The following is a 25,028-nucleotide window of genomic DNA, read 5'->3' as shown; positions in this document are numbered from 1 at the left end:
AGTCACAGACTGAAGTCCACATCTGATGACACAGAGGTTCTTAACTTGGGGGTTGTGAACTTAAATTTTTTTTTTGAAAACTGTATTTTTACCCTAGTTTTTTTTAATTACCTTGCTAAGTATTGATTCCAAGACAGAAGAGCTGTAAGGGCTAGTCAATTGGAATTAAGTGGCTTGTCCAAGATCATATAACTAGAAGTATCCAAGGTCACATTTGAACCCAGGATCTCCCAACTCCAGGCCTGGCTCTCTATTCACTTAGCCACCTACCTGTCCCTGAAATATAGTTTTCCTTTTTTTTTTATTTAAACCCTTTCCTTCTGTCTTAGAATCAATACCATGTACTGATTCCAAGACATAAGAGCAGAAAGAGCTAAGCAGTGGGACTTGTCAATCGTCCAGGGTCGTACAGCTAGGAAGTGTCTGAGGTCACAGTTGAACCCAGGATCTCCCATTTCTAAGCCTGATACTTTCTCCATTGTAGTATCTAGCTGCCCTGAAAATTATATTTCAATATAATTGATTTCCTTCATAACCTAATTATTTAATTTTGTACGTTTAAAGACAAGATTCTAAGAGGAGTCCATAGACTGCCAAAGGGTCCAGGATGATCTCTGTGAAAACCTGAGCTCTGATTCTGTCACAAACAAAGCCCTTTGGTCAGATTTAGCTCTAATATTGATGACATGCTGACCCTGACGCTGACAACAGCCTGACCGACCATAGTTATAGACTGAGTCTGAAATGAAACCAGTGGTCATATAAATGTGGTCCAACAGTGATCAAGAGGATGGGGACAGAGAGTGATGAATGGCCAAATGCCTCCCATCCTCACCAGTGGGAAAACTCACATTGGCTATGACACAATGGATGTCTCTGTAATAATTGGTGGTTCCAAGGTTCCTCATGTATAAATGCTTTGTAGGATCCTTCCTCCACCTATGTGAGGCCAGGGGTACAAGGAGCATTATCTCTATTTCAAATGAAGTTACAGAGAAACAAGGTGGATCATCCCAGGTACACAGCTACTGAGTGTCAAGAAGTGGGAGCTGAAGCCAGGTAGCCAGTCTCCCAGCTCATCCCAATACTCTTTCCTCTGCATGCTTTCTGGCTTTGGGAGCAGCCAGATCCAATATACCAAATCAAGTCTGTGTGATATCTTTGTCTGCTAGTGAACATCCCATTTGATTTATGAGCAGAAAAAATTTTAAGGAGGTGCAATCAAGCAGATGACAGCCAGATTTCATATCCAGGTATAGATGATTTGATTATTCTTTGGTCTACATTTGAAACTCTGGAACTAAAGCAATTAATAGTCAGCCAATCAGAGTTTGTGGAAGCTTGGTGACTTGGACTCAGAATGGAGAAGATCTGATTTGGATATTGATTAACTGTGTGACTCTATACAAGTCACTTAGCCTCTTTCTGTCTCAGTTTCCTCATATGTAAAATTCTGGCAACACAGGTATTCCTTCCACTTCCATCTGTCTGCCTCAGTTTCCTTATCTATAAAATAGGAATAAGATAGGCTATCCTTTCCACTTCCATCTATCTGCTTCAGTTTCCTCATCTGTAATATAGGTCAATACAAGTTATCCCTTCTACTTCCATCTTTCTGCCTCAGTTTCCTCATCAGTAAAATACTGGCAATACAGGCTATCCCTTTCACTTCCATCTGTCTGTTTCAGTTTCCACATCAATAAAATACTGGTAATACAAGTATCCCTTCCACTTCCATCTGTCTGCCTCAGTTTCCTCATATGTAAAGTAGGGGTAAGACAGGTTATCCTTTCCACTTTTATCTATCTGCTTCAATTTCCTTATCTATATTATAGGAGTAATACAAGTTATTCCTTCCATTTCCATCTGTCTGCTTCAGTTTCTTCATCTGTAATATAGGGTCAATACAAGTTATCCCTTCTACTTTCATCTTTCTGCCTCAGTTTCCTCATCAGTAAAATACTGGTAATACAGGGATCCCTTCCACTTCCATCTGTCTACCTCAGTTTCCTCATATGTAAAGTAGGGGTAAGATAGGTTATCCTTTCCACTTCCATCTATCTGCTTCAATTTCCTCATCTATATTATAGGAGTAATACAAGTTATCTGTTCCATTTCCATCTGTCTGCTTCAGTTTCCTCATCTGTAAAATAGGGGTAATACAGGTATCCCTTCCATCCTTCCCCTATTGTGATTTTGGTGTATTGCAGGTTAGTATAAGAAATTAAATGGGAATTTTGGGGGAGTTTTTTGGAAGCTATAGACAACAAGCAAAGGCCAGCAGAGGGCACAGAAAATGGTTAGAAACTAAGAAATGCACAAAATATACGTATAGTATTATATAATGTCAACATATTTTATCCTATAACACCATAACTATCAATTACTTTTTTAAAGTTAAAAGGAGTTAGTTTGTGAAAAGAACACACAAGCCAGTAGATGATACACAAAGGCTAGAAATACAGATATCTTAACGTTGACCTACATCTAACCTCTGACCAAATGCTTAACTCGAATTTTACAATAAACTGCTATAAACACTCTGCGAAAGAAAAAGGAAAAATTCAGACTTCTTTGGTACAAAGGGAGGGTCCAGAATTTTTATGTGGACTTTCTAGATTGCAGGGGTACCATGCCCCTGGCCTCCACAATGTGGAAGGGGTAACTGTTGTCATGAAGATCAAATGAGATAAAAATCATAAGGTACTTAGAAAACCTTAAAGGGCTATATAAATGCCAATTATTGTTTTGATTGCTGTTGTTGTTTGTTCTTTGTTTCCAAGGAAGACCACAAGATGATGATTTGATGGCGATTTGGATTTAAGTAAGGCAGAATTGCAGTCTTCAGCCTCACTCTCTTTTCCAAATCAAGAAAAACAGTCAAGATGATTGGTGATGGCCCAAGATGCAATGGAGGATGTTTGCATCTTTGATGTCTAATCAGGCTCTAAGCTCTTCACAACACTTACTTCAGCCACCTTCCTGGATGTTGGAACAAATTGTTCTTATCCTGCCATTCCACTAGGGAAATCTTCACATACTTGGGGTACATGTCTCTCTAACTCACCAATGGGTTTGTGGCCCATTGGTTACCCTCCATCTGGTTTAGCCCATCTGGTGTTATGGCCACTGTGCACACTATAGCTTCTTGAAGCCACAGGTGAGAGTTGGGTGTCAGGTACCCCAAAGGTGGCTGAGCAGCTCAGGAGAAGGCTCAGCAAGTCCTCACACCAGAGGTACTAGTTCTCCTTGAACAGCCCAATCACCAGAGTCTTTCTATTTTACAAGTGAGGAAACTGAGTTGATGAAGTGACTCTGATACTCAATTAGAAAAGGACGGAGGCAGAATTTGACCCTCGATTTTCAGACTCTGGAATTCTGGACTTTTTTCTCTTAGATAATCTATGCCTTGTCACAGAGTTGTGCTCCAGCCCTGGGAGACAGCCTAAACAAGTAGGAATGGTTAGTAAACCCCATTGGGGAGGAAGGGCATTGGTGCTTGGGTAGAAGACTGGAGCATCCATGAATGCACACATCTTTACCCTCTCTTGGCATTAGCACCAGCTGCTTGGGAATAATATTAATTGATTCCATTATAAAAGTGTCCTACTAATTACAGAAGAAAATAGTTTTCCTTGCAAGTTGTGCTCTGAGGATTGGGCTGACATCTGGCGAGTCCTTTCAGCCATGTACCAATATCTCTCAGTCCTCTTTGATATCTATTATAAATGAAGCAGAGTCTCTTCTAAGGAGATCTCCAATCTTATTGGGGAGTTGAAGCATGGCAAATGTGTGCTCTTATAGCCCACATCTGTCTTAGTCTAGGCATATCCATGGATCTGGGGCCCTTTCCTAATCATAGAGGAGGCTTAGGTTTCAAACAAATTAGATGCTAGGTGATACAGAGACTGGAGTGCAGACTTTTTGGAATTAGGAAGGTCTGAGTTCAAGTTCCAAACTTCCTTGGCTGTGTAACCCTGACCAAGTCACTTAACCTGTGTTTGCCTAGAAATGGTAAACGACTCCAGTTTTTTTTTTTTTTTTTGCCAAGAAAACCCCATGGATCATGAAGAGTCAGAAATAACTAAATAACAATAGGTGGAACAGAGGATAGGGTGCTGGCCTTTGGAATCAGGAAGGTATGGGTTCAAATTCCACATTGGGTGTATGACCCTGGCCATGTCATTTATTTTTTTTTAGCCTCAGTTTCAGGATCTGTAAAGAGGAGATTATAATAGTATCTACTTCATAGGAATGTTTGAGGCTCAAATGAAATAACAATGGAAATTTAGGGAAAAGGGAAAGGAAGAAGGGAAGGGAGAACAAACAATTAAATAAATAAGTTTATTAACAAGGAGAGAATGATGGGGAAGGAAAGGAGATAATGGACCAGCTTACTATTAGCCCCAGATACTAACCCACTATAGTTATTTTCTAAGCTTAGCCTTGTCTAAACTAAACTAAACTAAACTAAAGTTAACTAAGGATAAGTCCAAACAGGAAGCCCAGATTCTCACCCAGAGTTCTTGGTGGGTCAGGCAGCAGAAATCCAGTTGAAGAGTCCTTAGAAGCTCTAGGGAAGGATTTTCCAAAATCACTCTGTGTACCAGAATGAATGAGGAACTTCTCAACCTTGTCTTGATGTTAATTCTAAGGCAGGCAGCTTGAAAGATGGGTTTGTCCAGGGAGAGTCCCAGAGTCACACCTTCAGTCTTAACCTCCAGCTTCAGACTCCCAGTTGAAAAACTGTTCTTTCAACAGCTTAGAATTCTGACCCAGCCAGCTCTCATACAGAATCCAGGCTTGTCAAGCATTCCTTGCTATCCATTTTGCACCCTCCCTTTCTACAATATACTTAATATTTTTAAGTAATTAAAACTTGATATTATTATTTTCTTTTAAACCCTTACCTTCGTCTTAGAATTAAGACTGTATACTGGTTCTAAGGCAGACGAGTGGCAAAGGCTAGGCAATGGGGGTTAAGTGACTTGTCCAGGGTCACATAGTAAAGAAGTATCTGAGGCCAGATTTGATCCCAGGACCTCCTGTCTCTCAATTCCCGGAGCCACCTCATTGCCCCCTATAGCATTCTTAATAGTCATTTCAGTGCAATGGAGAATGTGAAAAAAGGCCAGATCTGGGAGACAAGAAAGTCGCAACTCTGGCAGTTCTTAGCTAGGTGCCTTTGGGTGAGTTGTTCCTCTTTTCTGTCCCTTGTCTCTGAGATGAAGAGCTTGTTCTAACCTTCAAGGCTCTCAGGTTCTGATCTTTTGTGTTTTATGTCTGAAGGTTCCTACCAGCTCTAATATGATCATGCTCTGTTGTAATATGTTATGTTCCGAGGTCCCTTTCAGCTCTGACATTATGTGATAAATGGTGAATGTCAGAGCAAGTGGGACTACTCAAGAGCAAGAATTCCCAGCGCTCATTTAGCTTTTGCCCAATGTGTATCTCCTGTGAACTCTTAGGGTGCCACAAAGATCTCAAACCCAATGAACGTTAAGGGGCTTTAATTTACACCCTAACTTCAGCCGTCTTGTACATGGCTGCTTTTGGCTAAAAGAGGGACAGAGAAATGTAGCCCACTCCCCTCTGCTGGGGGAACAACTGGAATGAAGCACATGGTCTGCTGGCCAGTGATCTGGAGCTCTCTGCTTTTCTTTTGTCATCTACTGCTTTATACGTTTGCATTTGGTGATTAGAAACTTCATTTTGAACATTGCAGCAACTACTATCACTGTCATGGTCAACAAGCATTTATGAAGTATCTACTATGGGTTAGGTACTGTGATAAGAGCTGGGGATGCAAAGAAACTGTCCCTACTGGGGGAGGCTAGGTAGCACAGTGGACCTTGCCAGACATGAGGTTGGGATAACCTGTGTTCAAATCTGATTTCAGATACTTCTTTACTAAGTGACCCTGGATAAGTCATTTAACCCTGATTACCTATTGCTCTTTTGCTTTGGAACTTATATTGATTTTAAGACAGAAGGTAGGAATTTGAGAAGGAGAGACAGGGAGACAGAGACAGAGAAACAGAAACACACAACTCATACACACACACAGAGACAGAAAGAGACAGACAGAGAGAGACAGAGAGAGAGAGACAGAGACAGAGAGAGATACAGACAGACAGAGAGACAGACAGAGAGAGAGAGACAGAGAGAGAGAGATGGATCTATTGGGAGTGAACTGCATAGAAATATATAAATCCATGGGAGTTGACATTGTCACCCTGAATAAGAGGGGAGAGAGAGAATAAAAAAGGGGCCATTGAATGAATCTTGGGCTCCATCCACAGTTACAAGATGGAAAAGGAGCAGTGAGTCATAGAAGGAGAACCCAGGGAGATGAGTGTCATGAAAACCACAGAAGTATACAGGGCAGGAGGAACAGTGTCCATTGCTGCAGAGATTAAGAAGGACAGAGAGTGAGAAAAGGCCATCACATTTGGCAATTAAGAAATCAGTGGTAACTCTAGACAGCAATTTCAGTGGAGTGATGTGGTCATAACCCAGGCTCAAAAAGGTCAAGGCATGAGTGGAAGGAGAGGAGAGGAAGTCAAGGATCTGCTAGTCACAGGCAAGTTGGTAAAATTGAGAGAAGGGAGATCAGGACAATAAGAGGACCAGAAGATTAACTGTTTGTGAAGCACTTAACACAAAACTTGGCACATGGGACATGCTTAATAAATGTTCATTTCCTTCTCTCTCTTCCTTTCTTCTTTCTATTTCATCTACCCTCTCCCTTCCTCCGTCCCTCCCTCCGTCCCTCCCTCCCTCCCTCCCTCCCTCCCTCCCTCCCTCCCTTCCTCCCTCCCTCCCTCCCTTCCTTCCTTCCTTCCTTCCTTCCTTCCTTCCTTCCTTCCTTCCTTCCTTCCTTCCTTCCTTCCTTCCTTCCTTCCTTCCTTCCTATACTGTAATATAAAGTAGAATTGAAGGAATTAGGGAAAGCCTAGAGAAAAAAGATTGAGGGGTGGAAGGGGAGATAGAATCATAGATTTTGAGTTGAAATGGTCCCTATAGGTCATCTAAATAACTTTTTCATTCCATAGATAAGGAAAACAGATCCAAGAGAAGATAAGAATTTTGCCTAAGGTCATACAGGTGGAAAATGTCAAAGGGTCAATAGTTCTCATCAAGTATTAAAAGAGACATCATATGGGGGGCAGCTGGGTAGCACAGTGGATTGAGAACCAGTCCTAGAGACGGGAGGTCCTAGGTTCAAATCTGGCTTCAGCCACTTCCCAGCTGTGTGACCCTGGGCAAGTCACTTGACCCCCATTGCCTAGCCCTTACCACTCTTCTGCCTTGGAGCCAATACACAGTATTGACTCCAAGACGGAAGGTAAGGGTTTAAAAAAAAAAAAAAGAGACATCATATGAAAGTGGAACCAGATTTGTTCCGCTTGGCCCCAGAGGGCAGAACCAGGAGCAGAAGGGGAGGCTCAATACCAAAAACAGCATCTTAACTATTAGAGTTGCCTCAGAGTCTGATGGGCATCTTAAGATGCTACTCCATGAGTTCTGACCAACTCAGGACTCTCTCTGGTATTTTTCCTTCTCTCTACCTCCCTCCAGATACACAGAGACTCCGTGCAACTTTTAGGTATCTCCAAACTTCTGAGAATACACAAATGTTTGGTTAGTATAGGATTCTAGATCATGAATCAATTAACAAGTATTTTATTAAGCACCTACTATGTGCTGAGTACTTTGCTAAACACTGGGGATACAAAGAAAGGTAAACAAACAAATCAATTATTAAAAAAACCCATTCTTATGCTGAAGGAACTCACAGTGGGATGGAGTAGACAACCTGCAACAACAATGTACCAATAGCATAAAGATTGTCATGTCTGGGGAACTCAGTGTCACTGGACTGCAGAGTACATGGTGAGGAGGAAGGTCTAAGAAGACAGGAAAGGCAGAGGAGGACCAAATCAAGAAGGGCTTTCAGTACCAAATAAAGGATTTTATGTTTGATCCTGAAGGAAATATGAATCTCCTGTAATTCATTAATGGGGGGGGTGTGATGTGGTCCGACTTGCTTTTTAGAAAGATCAGCATTAAAGCTGAGTGGAACATGGACAGGAGTGGGGACTTGCGGCAGGGAGATTGCCTAGTGGGAAGGTCACAAAGTTGGGGGATGGTCATTGGATACTCGTGTGGTAGAGAATCTTTGTAGAACGGATTTCACCCAAGCTCATTCACATTCTTTCTCTCTGCAGGTAACTGGTCAGCAAAACCTGCAAGTAGGTAAATATATAATAATCTCAGCAAGATAACCTTGTGGGCATCATAGAAAAGTCCTCGGGGTGAAGGGCCCTGAAGCCGAGAACCCCTCTGGTAGAGCAGGCCTGTATCTTGGTTTAGGAAGATGATTAAAAACCCATGCCATCAGAAGAAATATATTTTCCAAGCCATCTGTTAGTGTCCACTGGGTGTTTTCCATTACTGAATGTCATGTTTCATAGGAAAGACAAGGACGGCAATTTGTCTTTGTGTGGAAAGCAGAGAAACACACAAATAGCTGTTCTTGTCTCTCTTTGCTTCTCTCAAGTCACTGGACCAGAACAGCCAAAGCGGCTAAGAGGGCTCTGCCTTCTTCCTTGGGTGTCTTCCCTCACTAGTAGAAGACAGGCCTCTCAGAAATCAGTTGCCCTCTCAAAAAAGAGCCAACTTAGGAGCCAGTTTTCATTTGGGGTATCATTTTTAGGAAGCCGACTTACTCAATTCAACCCCCAGATTTTTTTTTCTCCAGACCCACAGACAGATAAAGGGGGTATTCTCCCTAGTGGTTAGAGTAACTCACCCAAAGCTCGTGTGTGTGTGTGTGTGTGTGTGTGTGTGTGTGTGTGTGTGTATAGAGAAAGTAAACTAAGGTGGGAAAGGTGCTGGGAAACTTGGGAAACGCTGATACTAGAAGCATGCCTGTGGACAAGTCACCTAGCCACTATTTTCTCTGTAAAATGAAAGTGTTTTTTTTTTTAATTCTCATCTTCCATCTTAGAATCAACACTGTATATTGTTTCCAAGGCAGAAGTGTGGAAAGGATGAGGCAATGGACTTGCCCACGGTCACACATCTAGGAAGTATCTGAGGCCATATTTGAACTCAGTACCTCCCATCTATTAAGACTAGTTAATTTTTAAGCTTTAACATTCTGTGGAACTATAAAATTCTGAAACCCAAATGAGAGATGGATCCCAGATGCTATTTGGTCACAGTTCTCCAGAGCAATAAGTGATCTGACTGTGGAATTAATTACAAAGGATTCCTGGCCTGCAGGAACTTCTCTCAAAAAGACCAAGAAAGCGGATTTATCAGATTATCAACACCAGGAGCCTTTCATGCAGGTAGATAACAATCTCACCTTAATGGTTGCCAGTTAGTTGGAGGTGCTCTGCCCTGCCACATGCCTTTGAGCTCTGCTTCCTGGTATTATGTTGTGGAAATGGTTTGACTGTATATATGTGTGTGTGTGTGTATGTGTGTGTGTGATAGAGAGAGAGAGAGAGAAAGAGAGAGAGGGAGAAAGAGAAAGGGAGAGGGAGAAAAAGAGAGGGAGAGGGAGAGAGAGACAGAGTGAAATGAGAGAAAGAGAAGCAAAGAGAAAAAGAGAAAGGGAGAGAGGAAAAGAGAAAGGGAGAGGGAGAAGGAGAGAAAGAGAGAGGGAAAAGGAGAGAAAGAGAGAGGGAGAGAGAGAAAGGGAGAGAAAGGGAGAGGGAGAAGGAGAGAGGGAGACAGAGAGAAATGAGAGACAGAGAAGCAAAGAGCGAGATTGTTATTTGTCAGGTGCATATACTCTTAGATTCAAGGCAGTTTTTTCACTGACCACTGTGGAATAAAAAGTCATACTTTCAAGGAGTCAAGCCGATTTGATTCGGGGAATCAAAGCTATGCCAGGAATTGTTGACTTGGGTATCCTGGCTATACATTCTGGATGTCTCAAAGAGGAGGCAGGTTCTTTGGATATCTCAGAACAGGAATGCAAATCTCTTCCAGGGTGACCAGAGTTCTAGATATTCACACTCCTATCTGATACCTTAGAAGAGGGCTGAGCTATTCACATATCTGTCAACATGCCTGGCCCAAGCTAGTGGAAGAGAATGAATTTTTATTTTTATTTTTAATTTATTAAAAAAATCCCTTCCCTCTTGTCTTAGAATGGATACTAAGTAAAAGAAAAAAAAAGAATTGATACTAAGTATTGAACTAAGATTCCAAGGCAGGAGAATGGTAAGGGCTAGGCAACTGGAGTTAAGTGACTTGCGCAGGGTCACACAGCCAGGAAGTGTCTGAAGTCCCATTTGAACTCAAGACCTCCTGTTTCCAGGTCTGGCACTCTATCTATTGTGCTACATTGCTGCCCCGAGGAATGATTGTTGATATCGGCAACAACACCCTTTCCAGACTCCACAAAGGAGCCTGGCCACAGTTGGCACAGAGCCCTTGCCTTGAACAGACTAGAACACTCCTTTTTTTTTGGTCACAACTGTGCTGAGACCTAGAGGCCAAAGGGCTGTGGGCTCTTCTACTCTGGGAAACACAGCCGGTGCCTGTCTACCAGGAGTTAGGTTCTGTGCATGATAGATTAGAGAAGCAGTATAATATCCAGTGGAAAGCAAATTGAACATGGAGTCAGAGAATGTTGATTTGAATCATGCCTTTACAACTGAGAAGTCACAAGTTATTGCTCCTCACAGCCTCAGTTTCCAAATTCGTAAATAGAGGGCATGGGTCCAGATGACCTCTAAAGTCCCTTCTAGTTCCAATTTGGGGCATTATTGTTGTCTTCCAATATCTGAAGGGCTATTAAACAGATGACAGAAAACACTTGTTCTGTGTGATCCTAGAAGGCTGAATTAGGCTCAAGGGGTCAAGGTTACAGCGGTATACTTTGGTTCAATTATTCAATTCAATAAAAATTCATTAATTACCTATTGTGTTCAAGACCCTATGCTGGGCCCTGAATATAGAAAGATGAAAAATGACATCAACTTGATCTTCAAAGAATTTATAACCTATTAGGAAGATTAGAACAACTAGATAGCTAAGGTTGGTGGAGCTTTGAATGGATCCAACCATTCTGGAGAGTAATTTGGAATTCTACCCTGAAAGTTATAAAACTGTGCATACCCTTCGGTCACTGCTGGTTCTGTTTGCCAGGAAGGAGATCAGGGAAAAACAAAAAGAACCTGTATGTGCCAAAATACTCTTTGTGTTGGTGAAGAACTGGAAACTAAGAGGATGTCCAAAAATTGGGGAAAGGAGAAACAAATTGTGGTATATGATTGTGATGGAATACTACTACACCACACGAAATGATGAGCAGGCTAATTAAAAAAAGAACTTAGAAATAATTATGTAGAATAACAAATAGTGAAATGAGTAGAATCAAGAGAACAACAACAAAGACAGCAACAGAATTAATACTGGAAGAATAAAGTGTGAATGTTAACTCCAGAGTGAACTGAGAAGTGGAAACAAGAAAAACTTAATTTGTTTGAACATGCCCATGTCCTGCATCGTACCTTCTGTGATACGGGGATGGTGAGGATGTGGATAAACTCTATTAATAAATAAAAAAGATAAATTAAATTTAAAAAGAACATTTAGACAGATAAATGTGATATAGGGTAAAATGAAATGATGGCAAAGGAAGAAGTCATGGGAAATGCTCTAGAAAAATTTGAGATGATAGAGAATTAGGCAAAGGTACAACCATGGCTTTATGGAACAGTCCTGAGCTGGGTCTTGAAAGAGAAGGATTTTAATAGGCAGAAATGATGATTGAGTTTATTATTGGTATGGGAGATGATTTGCATGAATGCAATCAAGTCAACAAACATTTACTAAGTGCTTACTTCTTTTTACTTACTGTATATTATTGGTTAATGCCAGGCATTGTACTAAGTGCCAGGAATAAAAATGCAAGCACAAGAAAGACAATTCCTGGCCTTGGGGCTCTTACATTCTAATAAAGAAAACACGAAAGAGAACTGAAAAACAGAGAGGGTACGTGAGCAGGGGCATGAAGACAAAGGACCAAAAATAAAGATAATATATAAAAGAGGGCTGAAAAGTGGAGAGAGGGTACCTGAGCCGGGATGTGGTGACAAAGTCCAAAGATTGAAGTATGGTGTCTCTCTCCTTCCTCAAAATTGAGACTGGGAGGAATTCACCAATGATAAAGGGGGGCACAAGGCCAAGGTGGGAGTAAAAGGCAGCTAAACAATAAGAAGAGTAGAGAATGGGAGAGGAGGACAGGATAAGATAGGGGAAAAGCCAGTGATCTAGGCTGACTGGCACAGAATATGAAAAAGTGAAAGATATGGAATAAGTCTATAAGGATGGACTGAACTCCGGTTGTGGAATGTCAGGCAAAGAATTTTGAAATTTACCTTAGAGTCAATAGTGAGCCAAAGAAGGTTCTGATCAGTGAGTATCATGATGAAGAATTGATTGTGGGAGAGGAAGGAGACTATAGGCTCCAAGATTTAATGAGGGCTCTGCTCACTGGCTAGAGAAGAAGTGTTAAAGGCTTGATCTAGGTGGGTGGTTATGTGAGTGGAAAAGAGGGAATGGATTAAAGAGCAGAATAAAGAAGGTTTATTGGAGATAGTGGAGGACAGAAGGACCCAATGTGCTATGGTCTGGTATTGCCTAGCATTGATTCTAAGACAGAAGTAAGAGTTAAAATATATTATTGATGTGTAAAGGAGATTAGGAGGCAGGAGAAGAATCTTATTTTTGATATTTGAGTATGAGCTGCTACACTCCCAGAGAATAAGGACTTTTGTCCTTCTGTCTTTGTATTCCCATCACATGACAGAATGCCTTCTATATAGCAGATACTAATAAATTCTTGTAGATAAGAACTGGCCTAGTGGTGTATTTTGGTGGAGCTATATAATAGCAGTCATTCGGAGATGCTGGCCTGGAGTTCAGGGGAGAGAGATTAGCTCTGGATGTAGAGATTGGAGATCTATCAGCTTAGAGGTGATCAATGAACCCATGGGAGTAGAGTCCACCAGGACAAGAGAAACTGGCCCAAAACAGCAAGAGGGAGGGCGTGCGTACTGGGAGTATGGGAAGGAAGATGGAATTTCTAATAATTAGAATTGTTAGAAAATGGAACCATTTGCCTCAAGGAAAGAAAATTCCCTGTCCTGGAAATTTTCTGGCTGAGGATGGAAGATGACTATTAGGGTTTCTATAGAACAAATTTTTGAACTGAATGGGAGACTAAACTAGATAGATGCCTTCCAGTTCTGGGAGTGCACAATTCTATTCCTACTTGGGAACAGAAAGATGACTTTGGACTAAAATTCATTTCCTTTTCATACTCCTATATCCTGGGCTTGCCTTCAGATCCTTCCCTTACCCAAGAGCTCCCTGTGTGACTAATGGAGCTGATGGGGCAGAGATGAAGAATAATTAAATGGAAAGTCCCAGCATTTCTACTCCCTCCTCCCTGTCCTATTCACTTCCAATCCTTATACATATTAAATGGAGAAGGCTCCTTTCTCTTTCTCTCTGTGAAAGCATAAAGCCTGAAGAAGCTGGGGCTAAGACTGAACAATCAAGGAGAGAGATGGGGAAAGGGGCCAGTGTGGATGTGGGGGGAATTGTACCACATGGTAGAGGCAAGACTTCTGCCTAAACATTCCTATGGAAAAGAAACATTTTTAGTGAGCTACAATGTAGTATATGGTGTGGCAGCAAAGTCCAGAGCAAGGTAGATGATATTTTCTGTCCATCTCTCTCCTCCCTCTGTTCCCTCCCCATCCAATCAGCAGTCAAGTCCTGTTTATTCGGCTTCACAACATCTCTTGAATTCTCTCTTTAAAAAAAATTAAAAACCCTTATTTTCTGTTCTAGAAATGACTCTGAGACAGAAGGGCAAAAGGAGTAAAGTGACATGCTCTGGGTCGTACTGATAGGAAGTACTTGAGGTCCTCCTGACTCCAGGCCTGGTGTTCAATCCATTGTGCTAATTAGTTGCCCCAAATCCATTGCTTCTTTTCCTTTTTTGGGGACTACTTTCCTAGGTCAGGCCTTTAGCACCATCCCATCAGCCCTAGGGTCCTGTCTTTCTAAAGTTCTTGCCCCCACATTTTAGGGCAGTTACTGATAAGTGGCATAAATTCAGAGAAGGTTGTAGCAGGGATTTCTGTTCAGATACAGGATTCATGATGAGGTGATCCCTTACGTCCCTCCTTCTCTTGAATCTTTCCTTTGGTGACCAAGCTGGTGAGAGAGGATTAGAGATAATTCCACATAAGGTCAAGCTAAAGGTAATGGGCAAGAAAAGATTTGAGAGGTGTGATGGACGTTTTTAAATAAATGAAGATCTGCCGAAAGGATTTTACTTGTTCTGCTTGGCCCCAGAAGAAAAAAACTAGGAAATATAGATGGGAATGGCAGAGCTGCGGATGCCAGTTTGATGTAAGGAGAAACTTCCAGGCAAGTATAGTGGTCCAAAAGTAGATTAGAGTGGATTAGAGGCTTTCAAGTAGGGGCAAGATGACCATTTGTCAGGGATGTAGTGGAGGAGCCCATCAAGGATGGGGTGTACTAGATTACCTTGGGGGTCTGGTCCAGTTCTTGTATTTTGTTTAACTGATTAGTTAAGGGAATGAACCCAGACTGGTCTTCTCTTTTGATGAATTCCAGCCACCTTCCAGAAAACCAGAGCCCACCCAAATGCAGGCATCTTGTAAACTGCCCTGATGATTCCCCCTCTCCCTTCTTTTCTCCCTGTTCTATCCTCCTCTCTCCTGGGATAGTTAATCTACCCAGCTTTGGCATTGCCTTCAGGTTGGGCTATCCTCATTAGTGAATAAGGAAAACTGACCCAACCTACTCTATCTAGCTGGTCCCAGACCATACTTCATCTCCCATCCAGTCAAGCACCAGGAATCTGGGACTTCCCTGGGAGTTTTGTTTTTAAGAAGTTTGCATTCCTCCCATTTCCAAACCATATTGGGGGGAAAAAAGGTGGAAAAATTCTACAACAAAAAATACAACCAGTGAATTACAAAAAAACAAACAAACAAACAAACAAACAATAATCCAATACCTTCCCTTGCCACACTTGGCTCAAACCACCGCTAGCAGAAAAGATGTGACTATTTACTGCCCTATGGCTTCACTCACAATCCTTGTCATCTCCAGATGAAAATTCTCTTTCCTGGCCCCTACTCTCTACAGACTAGATTTCCTTATTAGAATAAAAGTATCTTGAAGGTAGGGTCTGGAAGAAGTGGGAATGATAGGTAGAAATGACAGTTTCAGCCTGATATCAAGGAAAGCTGTGTGACCCTGGGCAAATCACTTTACCCCACTTGTTTCAGTTTCTTCTTCTGTCAAATGAGCTGGAGAAGGAAATGGCAAACCATCCCGGTATCTGCCAAGAAAACCCTAAACGGGGTCATGAAGAGTCGAGCATGACTGAACAACAACAGAAAACCCTTTAAGATCTGCAGAGTTTGATAGTACTTGGTGCATAATAGGAGCTTGTATATAGACGCCTGCTTATTAATTCATTCTGTCATTAAAGGATATCGCTGAGATCTGACCTATCCTTTTACCCTCTGCTGAGGGCTGTGACTTTCTTTTAAAGCCAAATCAACTTTTCTTTCTTCCTCCTTGAATTCTGCTTCTCTCATGGTTTCTCCATCCCATCCCCCCCCCCCATTTCTCGCCCTTCGCTGTATGTGCTAGGGTGATATAATCTTATTTTAAAGATGACCCTGGAAGTGGAGATTGACCACGTGCTATGAAAACAGGGTCAGAGGCTCCTTCTGGGGAATGGTTGGCCATGACCAATGCTGTCAGAGCCAATCAGACCTGTTTTCATGGAATGGATGCTGACAACCTTGTCCTAGCCAGAGCAGGCTCAGAAATTCTTAATGCTAATTCTGAAATGGTGGCTGAATGATCAGCTCTCTTCTTCCCCATCTCAACTCTCCTTCTCTGAGCAGTTTAACTGCTTATTGACATGGGGATGGCAGTCAAAGCAGGTCTGCAAGGCTGTGGAAATGTCCAGTCAACATGGTAACGACTCATCCAAGAGATCATTGGCCATTTCTGTCCATCTCCTCCTCCGCCTTGGGTTGACTTCCCTCTAGAAAAGGGCCCCTGAGGCATTTCTGAAAGGTTCCTGCCATTTCTGGAAGGTTTTCTCTTTCCTTTTACCTCTTTGTCTGTCAAATGGCCAGAATAATACTTTCCCTATAAGTCTCAAGAGACACAAAAGCTAAAGGAGAACAAAAGGAGTTTTGTTTTTAAGAAGTTTGCCTTCCTCCCATTTCCAAATCATAGTGGGGTGGTGGTGGTGGAAATTTTTTAAAACAAAAAATGCAACCAGTGAATAAAAACATTTATTTTAGAGTTGAAAGGGGACCTCAAAAGCTGTCTAGAAGGAGATTGGTAGTTCGTTGGACTTGGTTTTCTATTCTGGACACTTAGGAATCCATTTAACCTATTTGAGACTCAGTTTTCTCTTCTGTAGAATGGAGCCAATAATAGCTCCTGAGAAGATTGTTGTAAACATCAGATGGACACATGCACATGTATGCATTCAGATGTGTGTGGGGGGACACTATTCCCAACAATATTCCCAAAGTCTTAGTTCACCTAAAACTTTTCTAAATGCTATTTATATATATATACTCATCCATCCATCCAAACATATATGCACATATATCAATACTATATTACAGATTTACATATACCAATATGTATATACATCTACATGTATACATATATGTATATGTAGTACTTTTAAAACCATAAAGCTATGTAAATGAGATTTACTATTAATAGTAACAATTCATAAATTTCAAAAAACACTTTAGAGCAAGGATTCTTAATGGATAAATTTCAGGGGGTCCATGTACTTAAAGCTGGAGGAAAAAATCTTGATTTTCACTAACCTTTCCTTTCCTTTATTCATTGTTGTTCAGTCTTTTTAATTGTGTCTGATTCTTAATGATCCCATTTGGGGTTTTCTTGGCAAAGATACTAGAGTGGCTTGTCATTTCCTTCTCTGGCTCATTTTACAGTTGGGGAAACTGAGGCAAACAGGGTGAAGTGACTTGCCCAGGATCACACAGCTAGTAAGTGTCTGAGGTTGGATTTGAACTTAGGAAGATTAGTCTTCCTGACTCCAGACCTGGCACTCTACCCACTGTGCCACGTAGCTGCCTAGCTATAAACACTATCAGTATGTAAATGAAAGATCTAGAATTTCTGTAGCATGAATAAAGATTGCATTCAATGGGCATAACAATAAGCACCCACCTCACAGGGTTGTTGTGAGGAGTAAATGAAATAACATATCTAAACCTTATAGAGCCATATAAATGTTGTTGTTACCAGACCTCTGTTTACCATTTTGTGGATTGTCCAGTCTTGGGAAAGTGATGGCGAAAATGGTAATAATGCAGATTTAATTGAAAAGTGTATTATAGTTACATTTTTTTCCTGGAAAGCCATTTGCCAGCATATCTCTGCCTTTCCCTAGACTCATGCCCCTGGCTTAAGGTGGAAAGGTACGTCTGATGCTCTGCTAAATCTTACTTGGGTCTTCAGTCCCTCTTTACCCAAGGCTGCCCTGAATGGAGTATGAGACCATATAGGTGGTCCCTAGGATGGATCTATCTTATCTATCTATCTATCTATCTATCTATCTTTCTTTCTTTCTTTCTTTCTTTCTTTCTTTCTTTCTTTCTTTCTTTCTTTCTTTCTTTCTTTCTTTCTTTCTATCTACCCATCCATCTATCTCTCCATCCATCCATCCATCCATCCACCCACTCATACATCTTTCTTTCTTTCTTTCTTTCTTTCTTTCTTTCTTTCTTTCTTTCTTTCTTTCTTTCTTTCTTTCTTTCTTTCTTTCTTTCTTTCCATCTATCTACCCATTCATCCATCTATCTATTCACCCATCCATCTATCTCTCCATCCATCCATCCATCCACCCACTCATACATCTACCTACCTCTCTATCTATCTACCTCTCTACCTCTCTATCTCTCTATCTATCTGTCTGTCTGTCTATCCATCTCTCTATCTCTCCTTCCATCCATCCATCTACCCACCCACCCACATACCCACCAGATTTGAACATTATATTTTCTGACCCACTCAGAACTCTGTGAAGTTAGGTAGTGTAGAAATTACTGACTCCCCTTCATAGAGTAGTCAGTTATGTAGTTAGTCAGCAAACTGACTTAGAAAGCACTTCTTATGTGTAGAGACCTGGAGGAAATAAGGAAAGACCAAAGCATGGTCTCTGCCCTTCAGGAGTGTACGTCCTAACATGGGGGCAATATGTATTTAACTATGTGGTGGTTTTAAGTAAGTCAGTAGGTGGTGTCTGATTCTTTGTGACCCCATTTGGGTTTTCTTTCAGAGATACTAAAGTGATTTGCCATTTTCTCTTCTAGCTCATTTTACAGATGAGGAAACCAAGGCAAACAAGGTGAAATGACTTGCCCAGGGTCACACAGCTAATAAAAGCATCTGCATCTGGATTTGAACTCGGGTCCTTTTGATTTTAGAATTGGTGCTCTAACCACCTTGTGGCCCCCAAATAACTATGTTATGATTATATATGTGTATACATACATAATACATACATATCTATCTATATGAAGAGAGTAGATGAAAGTAATTTTAAAAAAGAGTAACAACATTTAACACTTATATAATGCTTAATACTTGCAAAATTCTTTACAAATACCATCTTATTTTCCCTCACAATAACTCTAAGAGGTAGGTGCTTTTATTATTGCCATCTTACAGATAAAGGTACCGAGACAGACATCATTGGAGTGACTTGCCCAGGACCACCTGCTTAGCAAGTGTCTGAGAACAGATTTACCCTTAGGTCTGTCCTGATGTCAGGCACAGAACTCTCTCCACTCTGTGACCTCTCTGCCTCTACTCAGAACTGTTGCCTTGGTGGGCACAGAGAAAGGCTTCCTACAGAGGTGATATCTGAACTAAATCCTAGAGGATGCTGGGAAATTCAGAGGCTAAGGAGAGGGGTCAGAGGATTCTAGGCATGGGGACCTTTGTGAATACCAAGGCTTGGGGAAGGGAGATAGTGATGATGATGTAATGATGATGATGATGATAGCAACAGCAGTAATAATGATAATACTATGAATAGTAATAATAATGACAAATTAGGAGTAGTCATAACAATAATAATACTATTGATAGTAGTAATAATAATGATAAATTAGGAATATGAATTAGCAATAGTAATAATGAATTAGTAATAGTAATAATAATAGAAATAATACTATTAATAGTAGTAATAATAATGATAAATTAGGATAGTAATAATAACAACAATACTATTAATAATAGTAATAACAATGAATTAGAAATAGTAATAATAATAACAATACTATTAATAGTAGTAATAATAATGATAAATTAGTAATAGTAATAATAGCAACATAACAATGATGATAATACTATGAATAGTAGTAGTAATAATAATAATAATAATAATAATAATAATAAAAGTTAGCATTTATAAAGCACCAATTATATTCCAAGTACTGTACTAAGGGTTTTTAAATTATTTTCTCCTTTGCTGTGTTTTTAGCTGTAGATGGATTTCTAGACTGTATGAAGGGCAGTCTAGTATGAGAAAGGTAGAAAGGAGTCAGAAACGAAGAGTTTTTTAATTAGGAGCCAAATGGAAGTCTTTATGTTTGATCCTAGAGGTAATAGGGAGTCTCTGAGGTTCACTGAGCAAGAAACTGATGTGGTCAGATGTGTGCTTCAGAAAAATGACTTTGGAGGGTCATCTGGGTGGCTCAGTGGATTGAGAGTCAGATGTAGAGACGGGAGGTCCTGGGTTCAAATCTGACCTTGGACACTTCCTAGCTGTGTGACTCTGGGCAAGTCACTTGACCCCATATGCCTCAGTTTCCCCACCTGTAAAATGAGCTGGAGAAGGAAATGGCAAGCTACTCCCATGTCTTTGCCAAGAAAATCCCAAATGGGGGCCATAAAGAGTTGGACACGATTGAAAAGACTGAACAACAATGGCACTTCCAATTCAAGAAATCCAAAGGGCAGTTAGAAATGAGGATTTGGAGCCTCAGAAATTAAGCTGCCTTGTCTGTGGTCCCACCATTTGGTAAGCACCAGAGCTGGGGCCTTTTGGTGCTATGTCTGGAGTTTTCTCCATCACACTACAGAAGTTTCTCCTTTTTTTCCCCTCCTGGCCCTCCCCAGGGCTCTTGCTATCTGATTAATTCAGTTCTTTAGCAAGACACCATGATTTCTTTAATGAAAACCCCAAAGCTCTTCCCTGAGTGTCCAACCAGGACCTGGCTGGAGAGTGAGTGGCCCCCACCTGGTTTTCAGCCCAGATGTTGGCAGGTACGCGGTACCCTGGTGGGGGGTGGGCTTAGGGAGAAGACTTACTGGAGCAGGTGATTTTGATGGACATGTAGTCCCGACTACAGTCCTTCTTGTAGTGACAGCGCAGCCAGTTCAGCAGGCACAGCCCGTTGTCACACTGCAGCTCCTCCTTCTTACAGGGAAGGATGCTCTGCTCGTCTGAAAGACAGAGAGAAAAAACAGCAGCTTTGAATCCCTCTGCTTAGCTGGAAGGAAGCTCACAGACACAGAACATCACAAGGATGGCCACAGAATGTCAGAGCTGGCTGCCAGGGATAGGAGGGACTGTCTAGTCCCAACTCCTCACTTTTCAGATGAAGAAATGGGTGCAGAGTAGTGAAGTCGCTCGCTGACAGCCATGTAGCCACAGCGCAGGCTTAGAAGCCAGGTGTTTTCCAGCTCCCATTCCTTTGTACAGCCCTGGCTCCTTCTGAATCCCAGATCCCTCACCCAGATTAGCCCAGGGTCATGATTCTCCCAGGCTGACAACAAAGGGATCTGCAACTCGAATACATCACTGCATCTTCCCTTCTCTCTGTCTTTGAATTTACTATCCTCCATTGTGAGAATCCCTTACCTCCTAGTTTTTCTGGCTGCTTTTAAGACTCAGCTCATACCTCAGCGCTACAGGAGCCCCTCCTGGTTCTCCCCCAAATGCTTCACTTTGTGAAGGTGACTTTGGTCTAGGCATAGGGATTTTTGCTGAGCAAGGACCGGGCTCCAACAACATGTACTCAGGGGCCAAATTTACCCAGGAGTCCAAGAGAATACGACCTGGTTACTATGTAGAGGTCAAATCAAGTCATGATTGATCCCATGACAATAAGCATCCCCCCCACCCCCCACGAGCTCTTGAAGCCACAGCTAACTTCCATTTAGGACCACTAACATGAAGTCACTAGGTGTTGCAGTCGATAGAGTCCTGGGTCTAGTGTCAGGATGACTTGTCTTCCTGAGTTCAAATCTGACCTCAACCACTTACTATCTGGGTGACCCTGGGAAAGTCACCTTTTGTACCTCAGTTGCCTCATCTATAAAATGAGCTGGAGAAAGAAATGGCAAACCAATCCAGTGTCTTTGCCAAGGAAACCCCAAGTAATGTCAACAAGAGTTGGACATGACCAAAATGGCTGAACAACAACTAAAGAGTCATCCATTAATTATTAATTAATCAATCATTCAATAATAATTAATGAAATGCCTACTATGTGCCAGGCACTATGCAAGGGGTACAAGTCACAGAGGGGCCAGTTGGCTCAATTTAAGTTAGACCTATGTAACAAATGGGCTGCTTAGTGGGTAGAAAGTTTCTGTTGGTCAAGGTGTTCGAGCAGACAGGATTGATCACTTGTAAGGGGTATTTGTTGCTGTTGTTTAATTATTTTCAGGCATGTCTGACTTTTTTTAAACCTTTATCTTGTGTCTTAGAATCAATATTGTGTCTTGGTTCTAAGGCAGAAGAGCAGTAAGGACTAGGCAATGGAGATTAAGTGACTCGTCCAGTGTCCCATAACAAGGAAGCATCTGAGTTTAGATTTGAACTCAGAACCTTCTGTCTTTAGGCTTGGCTCTCCATTTACTGAGCTACCTAGCTGCCCCCTAGTGTCTGACTCTTATTGATCCCATTTAGGGTTTTCTTGGCAAAAATACTCCACCGGGGGCAGCTAGGTGCCTCCTATTTAACCCCCATTGCCTAGTCATTGCTGCTCTTTTGTCTTGGAACCAATACACAGTATTGATTTTAAGATGGAAGTTAAGGGTTTAAAAAAATACTGGAGTGGTTTGCCATTTTCTTCTCTAGCTCATTTTATAGATGAGGAAATGGAGGCAAACAGAGTGAAGTAACTTATCCAGAGTCCCACAGCTAGTGAATGTCTGAGGTCAGATTGAACTCCATCCTTCCTGATCCCAGCCTTGGTGCCCCATCCACTCAGCCTCTACTTTTGGGTATATAGAGGATGGCATTCCTGCTTCAAGAAGCAGTTGGATGAGATGATCTCTAGGTTTCTTTTTAGCCCTGAGATTTTATGATTCTTTGATTTCCAGAATTCAAAGAACAAACTTTCTTTCCTGCTGGTGTGAGAAAGTTAGGATGACTCCTTTATAAAAGCAGAGAAGAGAATTTCAAAACAGTTTAACAATCTGTCCATGTTCTTCTGTACTCCTCCTGTGAAAAGAGCTCCATCGATTTTTTTTTCTCATATGTCCTGGAGCAGTGTGTGAAGATGTAAAATAGAATGCAATTTGGCGACTATTTATTTGGGTGTGCGGTCACTCGTCCACCACCGCCAAGTGAACTGCAGTTGATGGAAATGCTCAACACTGGACTGACTGAATCTGTGCGCTAAGGACTTAATTAACAATCAGTCATGCTCACTGGAGGTAAAAGCTGTCTTGCCAAAGGAGAAAAGACTTCCCTGCTTCAGGGTACATAGATCTCTTTCAGCTGCTAAGGGTAGTGAGTCACAGTGCAAACAATGCCAGTCTCTGGGATTGACTTAGTTCCTTCCTTCCTTCCTTCCTTCCTTCCTTCCTTCCTTCCTTCCTTCCTTCCTTCCTTCCTTCCTTCCTTCCTTCCTTCCTTCCTTCCTTCCTTCCTTCCTTCCTTCCTTCCTTCCTTCCTTCATGCATCATGCAGTAGGAGTTAAAGAAAAAAAAAATATGCTTGAGTCCTTGAAACACCTCAATTGTCCTTAAGGTTGTCCCTGTATAAAGAACCATTACACTAAGGGATAGACTTCATGAAGATCTGAGTCATCAAGAAGAGAAGATTAAATCACATTCACTGTATCTTTTGTTCACAAAGTCACAACGTCCCAGAATGTCAGAGCTCCGAGGGACCTTCAGACATAGGATGGGATTCATGAAATACCTTTAAGCCTGGATGTAAGGAGCCATACTGGGAGGTGAGAGAATGAAAGGGATCTGGGCAGCCTCAGTCATTTCATCTTTCCCCTGTCACAGAGGACCACTGGCCTGTGTGAGTAATTGGGGGCCCTGGGTTTGAGTCTTCCTTCACAGTTGGGTCTACGTTTCTCAAGGCTAGAAACCTGCTGGTGGAAAATAGCCACTCAGAGTTTGCCCATTACTGACTCCATTCACTGAGCCATGAATGAGCTTGTGGACTCGGAGCTCCGTTTTCTTCATTTTGTGGCTGAAGTGCAGGAGGAGAGTACTTCCATCCCTCTCTCTGACTCATCTCTAATTGGATTTCCTAACAAGGGGAATTCAGCCTGCAGTACTTTGAGCATTAAGTGGTTCGGTTATATACACGAAAAGTCTGATTCATTTCCCTTTCATTTCCTTTTTCATCAGTCTTCCACTCAAGGGGACTCTTAGAAATGTGGACCTAAAAGGTACCATTTGAATTAAACCATCAAAGGTTCCCCCTACTCCATTTTTTTAACTGAAGTGAATTGGGGGGTGGGAGAGGGAAAAAGTGATTCAGGGGAATTTCATGACTGACCAGGGCCCCGTTTTCTCACATCATACCTAGGGAATGATCCATAATAGGAATTTCACGGCTGGCAAGGGGGCTCCAATAAACATTGTAGAAGCAGAGGACTTAGAGGATGAAGAGACCCTAGAGATGGTGGTCTAGTCCAATTCTGTCATTTTACAGATGTTGTGTAGTCATTTTTCAGTCAGGGGAAAGTGAGCCCCAGAAAAGGAAGTGACCTGGCTGTAATCATACAGGTAATAAGTAAGAAGGTTAGCATTTGAACCCAGGTCAATTGATGACAGATAGACAGCTAGGTGACAAGTGGATAGAGTGCTCTGCCTGGAGTCAGGAAGACCTGAGTTCAAATCTAGCTTCAGACATTAGCTATGGGACCCTGGGCAAGTCACTTCACCCTTTTGGCCTCAGTTTCCCCATTTGTAAAATGAGCTGGAGAAGGAAATGGAAAACCACTCCAGTATCTTTGCCAAGAAAATCTCAAATGGGGTCATGGAGAGTTGGACAGGACTGAAAAATGACTACACAACATCTGATAATGAGTCCAGTGTTGTTGTTGTTTTTTTTTCTGCCACACTATGTGCTACTTCTCCTTGCCCCAAGATCATCCCAGAGAAGGATTTATCCTGATCAGGATATGCAGACTCGATGGTTCCATTCCAGGTGGACAAAACTGCTGTTGTTCAGTTGTTCAATTGGATCTGACTCATCAATACGCTGTGAACCATAAGAAGCCAATACTGTCCATGAGGTTTTCTTGGCAGCGATATTGGAGTAGTTTGCCATTTTTTTTCCCTCCAGTCTATCTGTATTTTACAGGTGAGGAACTGAAGCAAATGGGGGTTATAAATGACTTAACCAGGGTCACATAGCTAGTGTCTGAGGCTGGATTTGAACTCAGATCTTCCTGACTCCAAGCCAGTATCACTTTGTCTAAAATTCCACCACTAGGAATGTATCTATTGGAACATAGAGGTAGAACTCAGATCCATGGGTAGAAGTTAGAGGGAGGCATATTTCAGAAGAATAACTGTCCAACAATGGGAATGGCCTGCTTGGGAGGGTCTGTCTCTTACAATTTGTAAGAAGAGATAGGAGAATTAGTTGAAGGTAAATGCAGACGGGATAAATG

General features: G+C 41.6%; 1 protein-coding gene across 2 annotated transcripts in view; it reads right to left on the bottom strand.

The window, feature by feature from the left end:
- Positions 1 to 25,028, bottom strand: part of BEAN1 (brain expressed associated with NEDD4 1) — an 81,703-nt gene that overhangs the window by 41,727 nt on the left and 14,948 nt on the right. For both annotated transcript variants that reach the window (XR_008912398.1, XM_056799987.1), the window contains exon 2: positions 20,464 to 20,598. Coding sequence is in view for 1 of the 2 variants with exons in the window: in XM_056799987.1 (XP_056655965.1) it covers positions 20,464 to 20,598 (135 nt within the window). In the remaining variant the exon portion in view is untranslated. The remainder of the gene's footprint in view (positions 1 to 20,463; positions 20,599 to 25,028) is intronic.

The sequence above is a fragment of the Monodelphis domestica genome, chromosome 1 (genome assembly GCF_027887165.1).
Source record: "Monodelphis domestica isolate mMonDom1 chromosome 1, mMonDom1.pri, whole genome shotgun sequence".
Classification (NCBI taxonomy): Eukaryota; Metazoa; Chordata; class Mammalia; order Didelphimorphia; family Didelphidae; genus Monodelphis; species Monodelphis domestica.
Note: the sequence above shows the minus strand (reverse complement) of the source record. Positions and strands in the feature narration are given on the sequence as shown.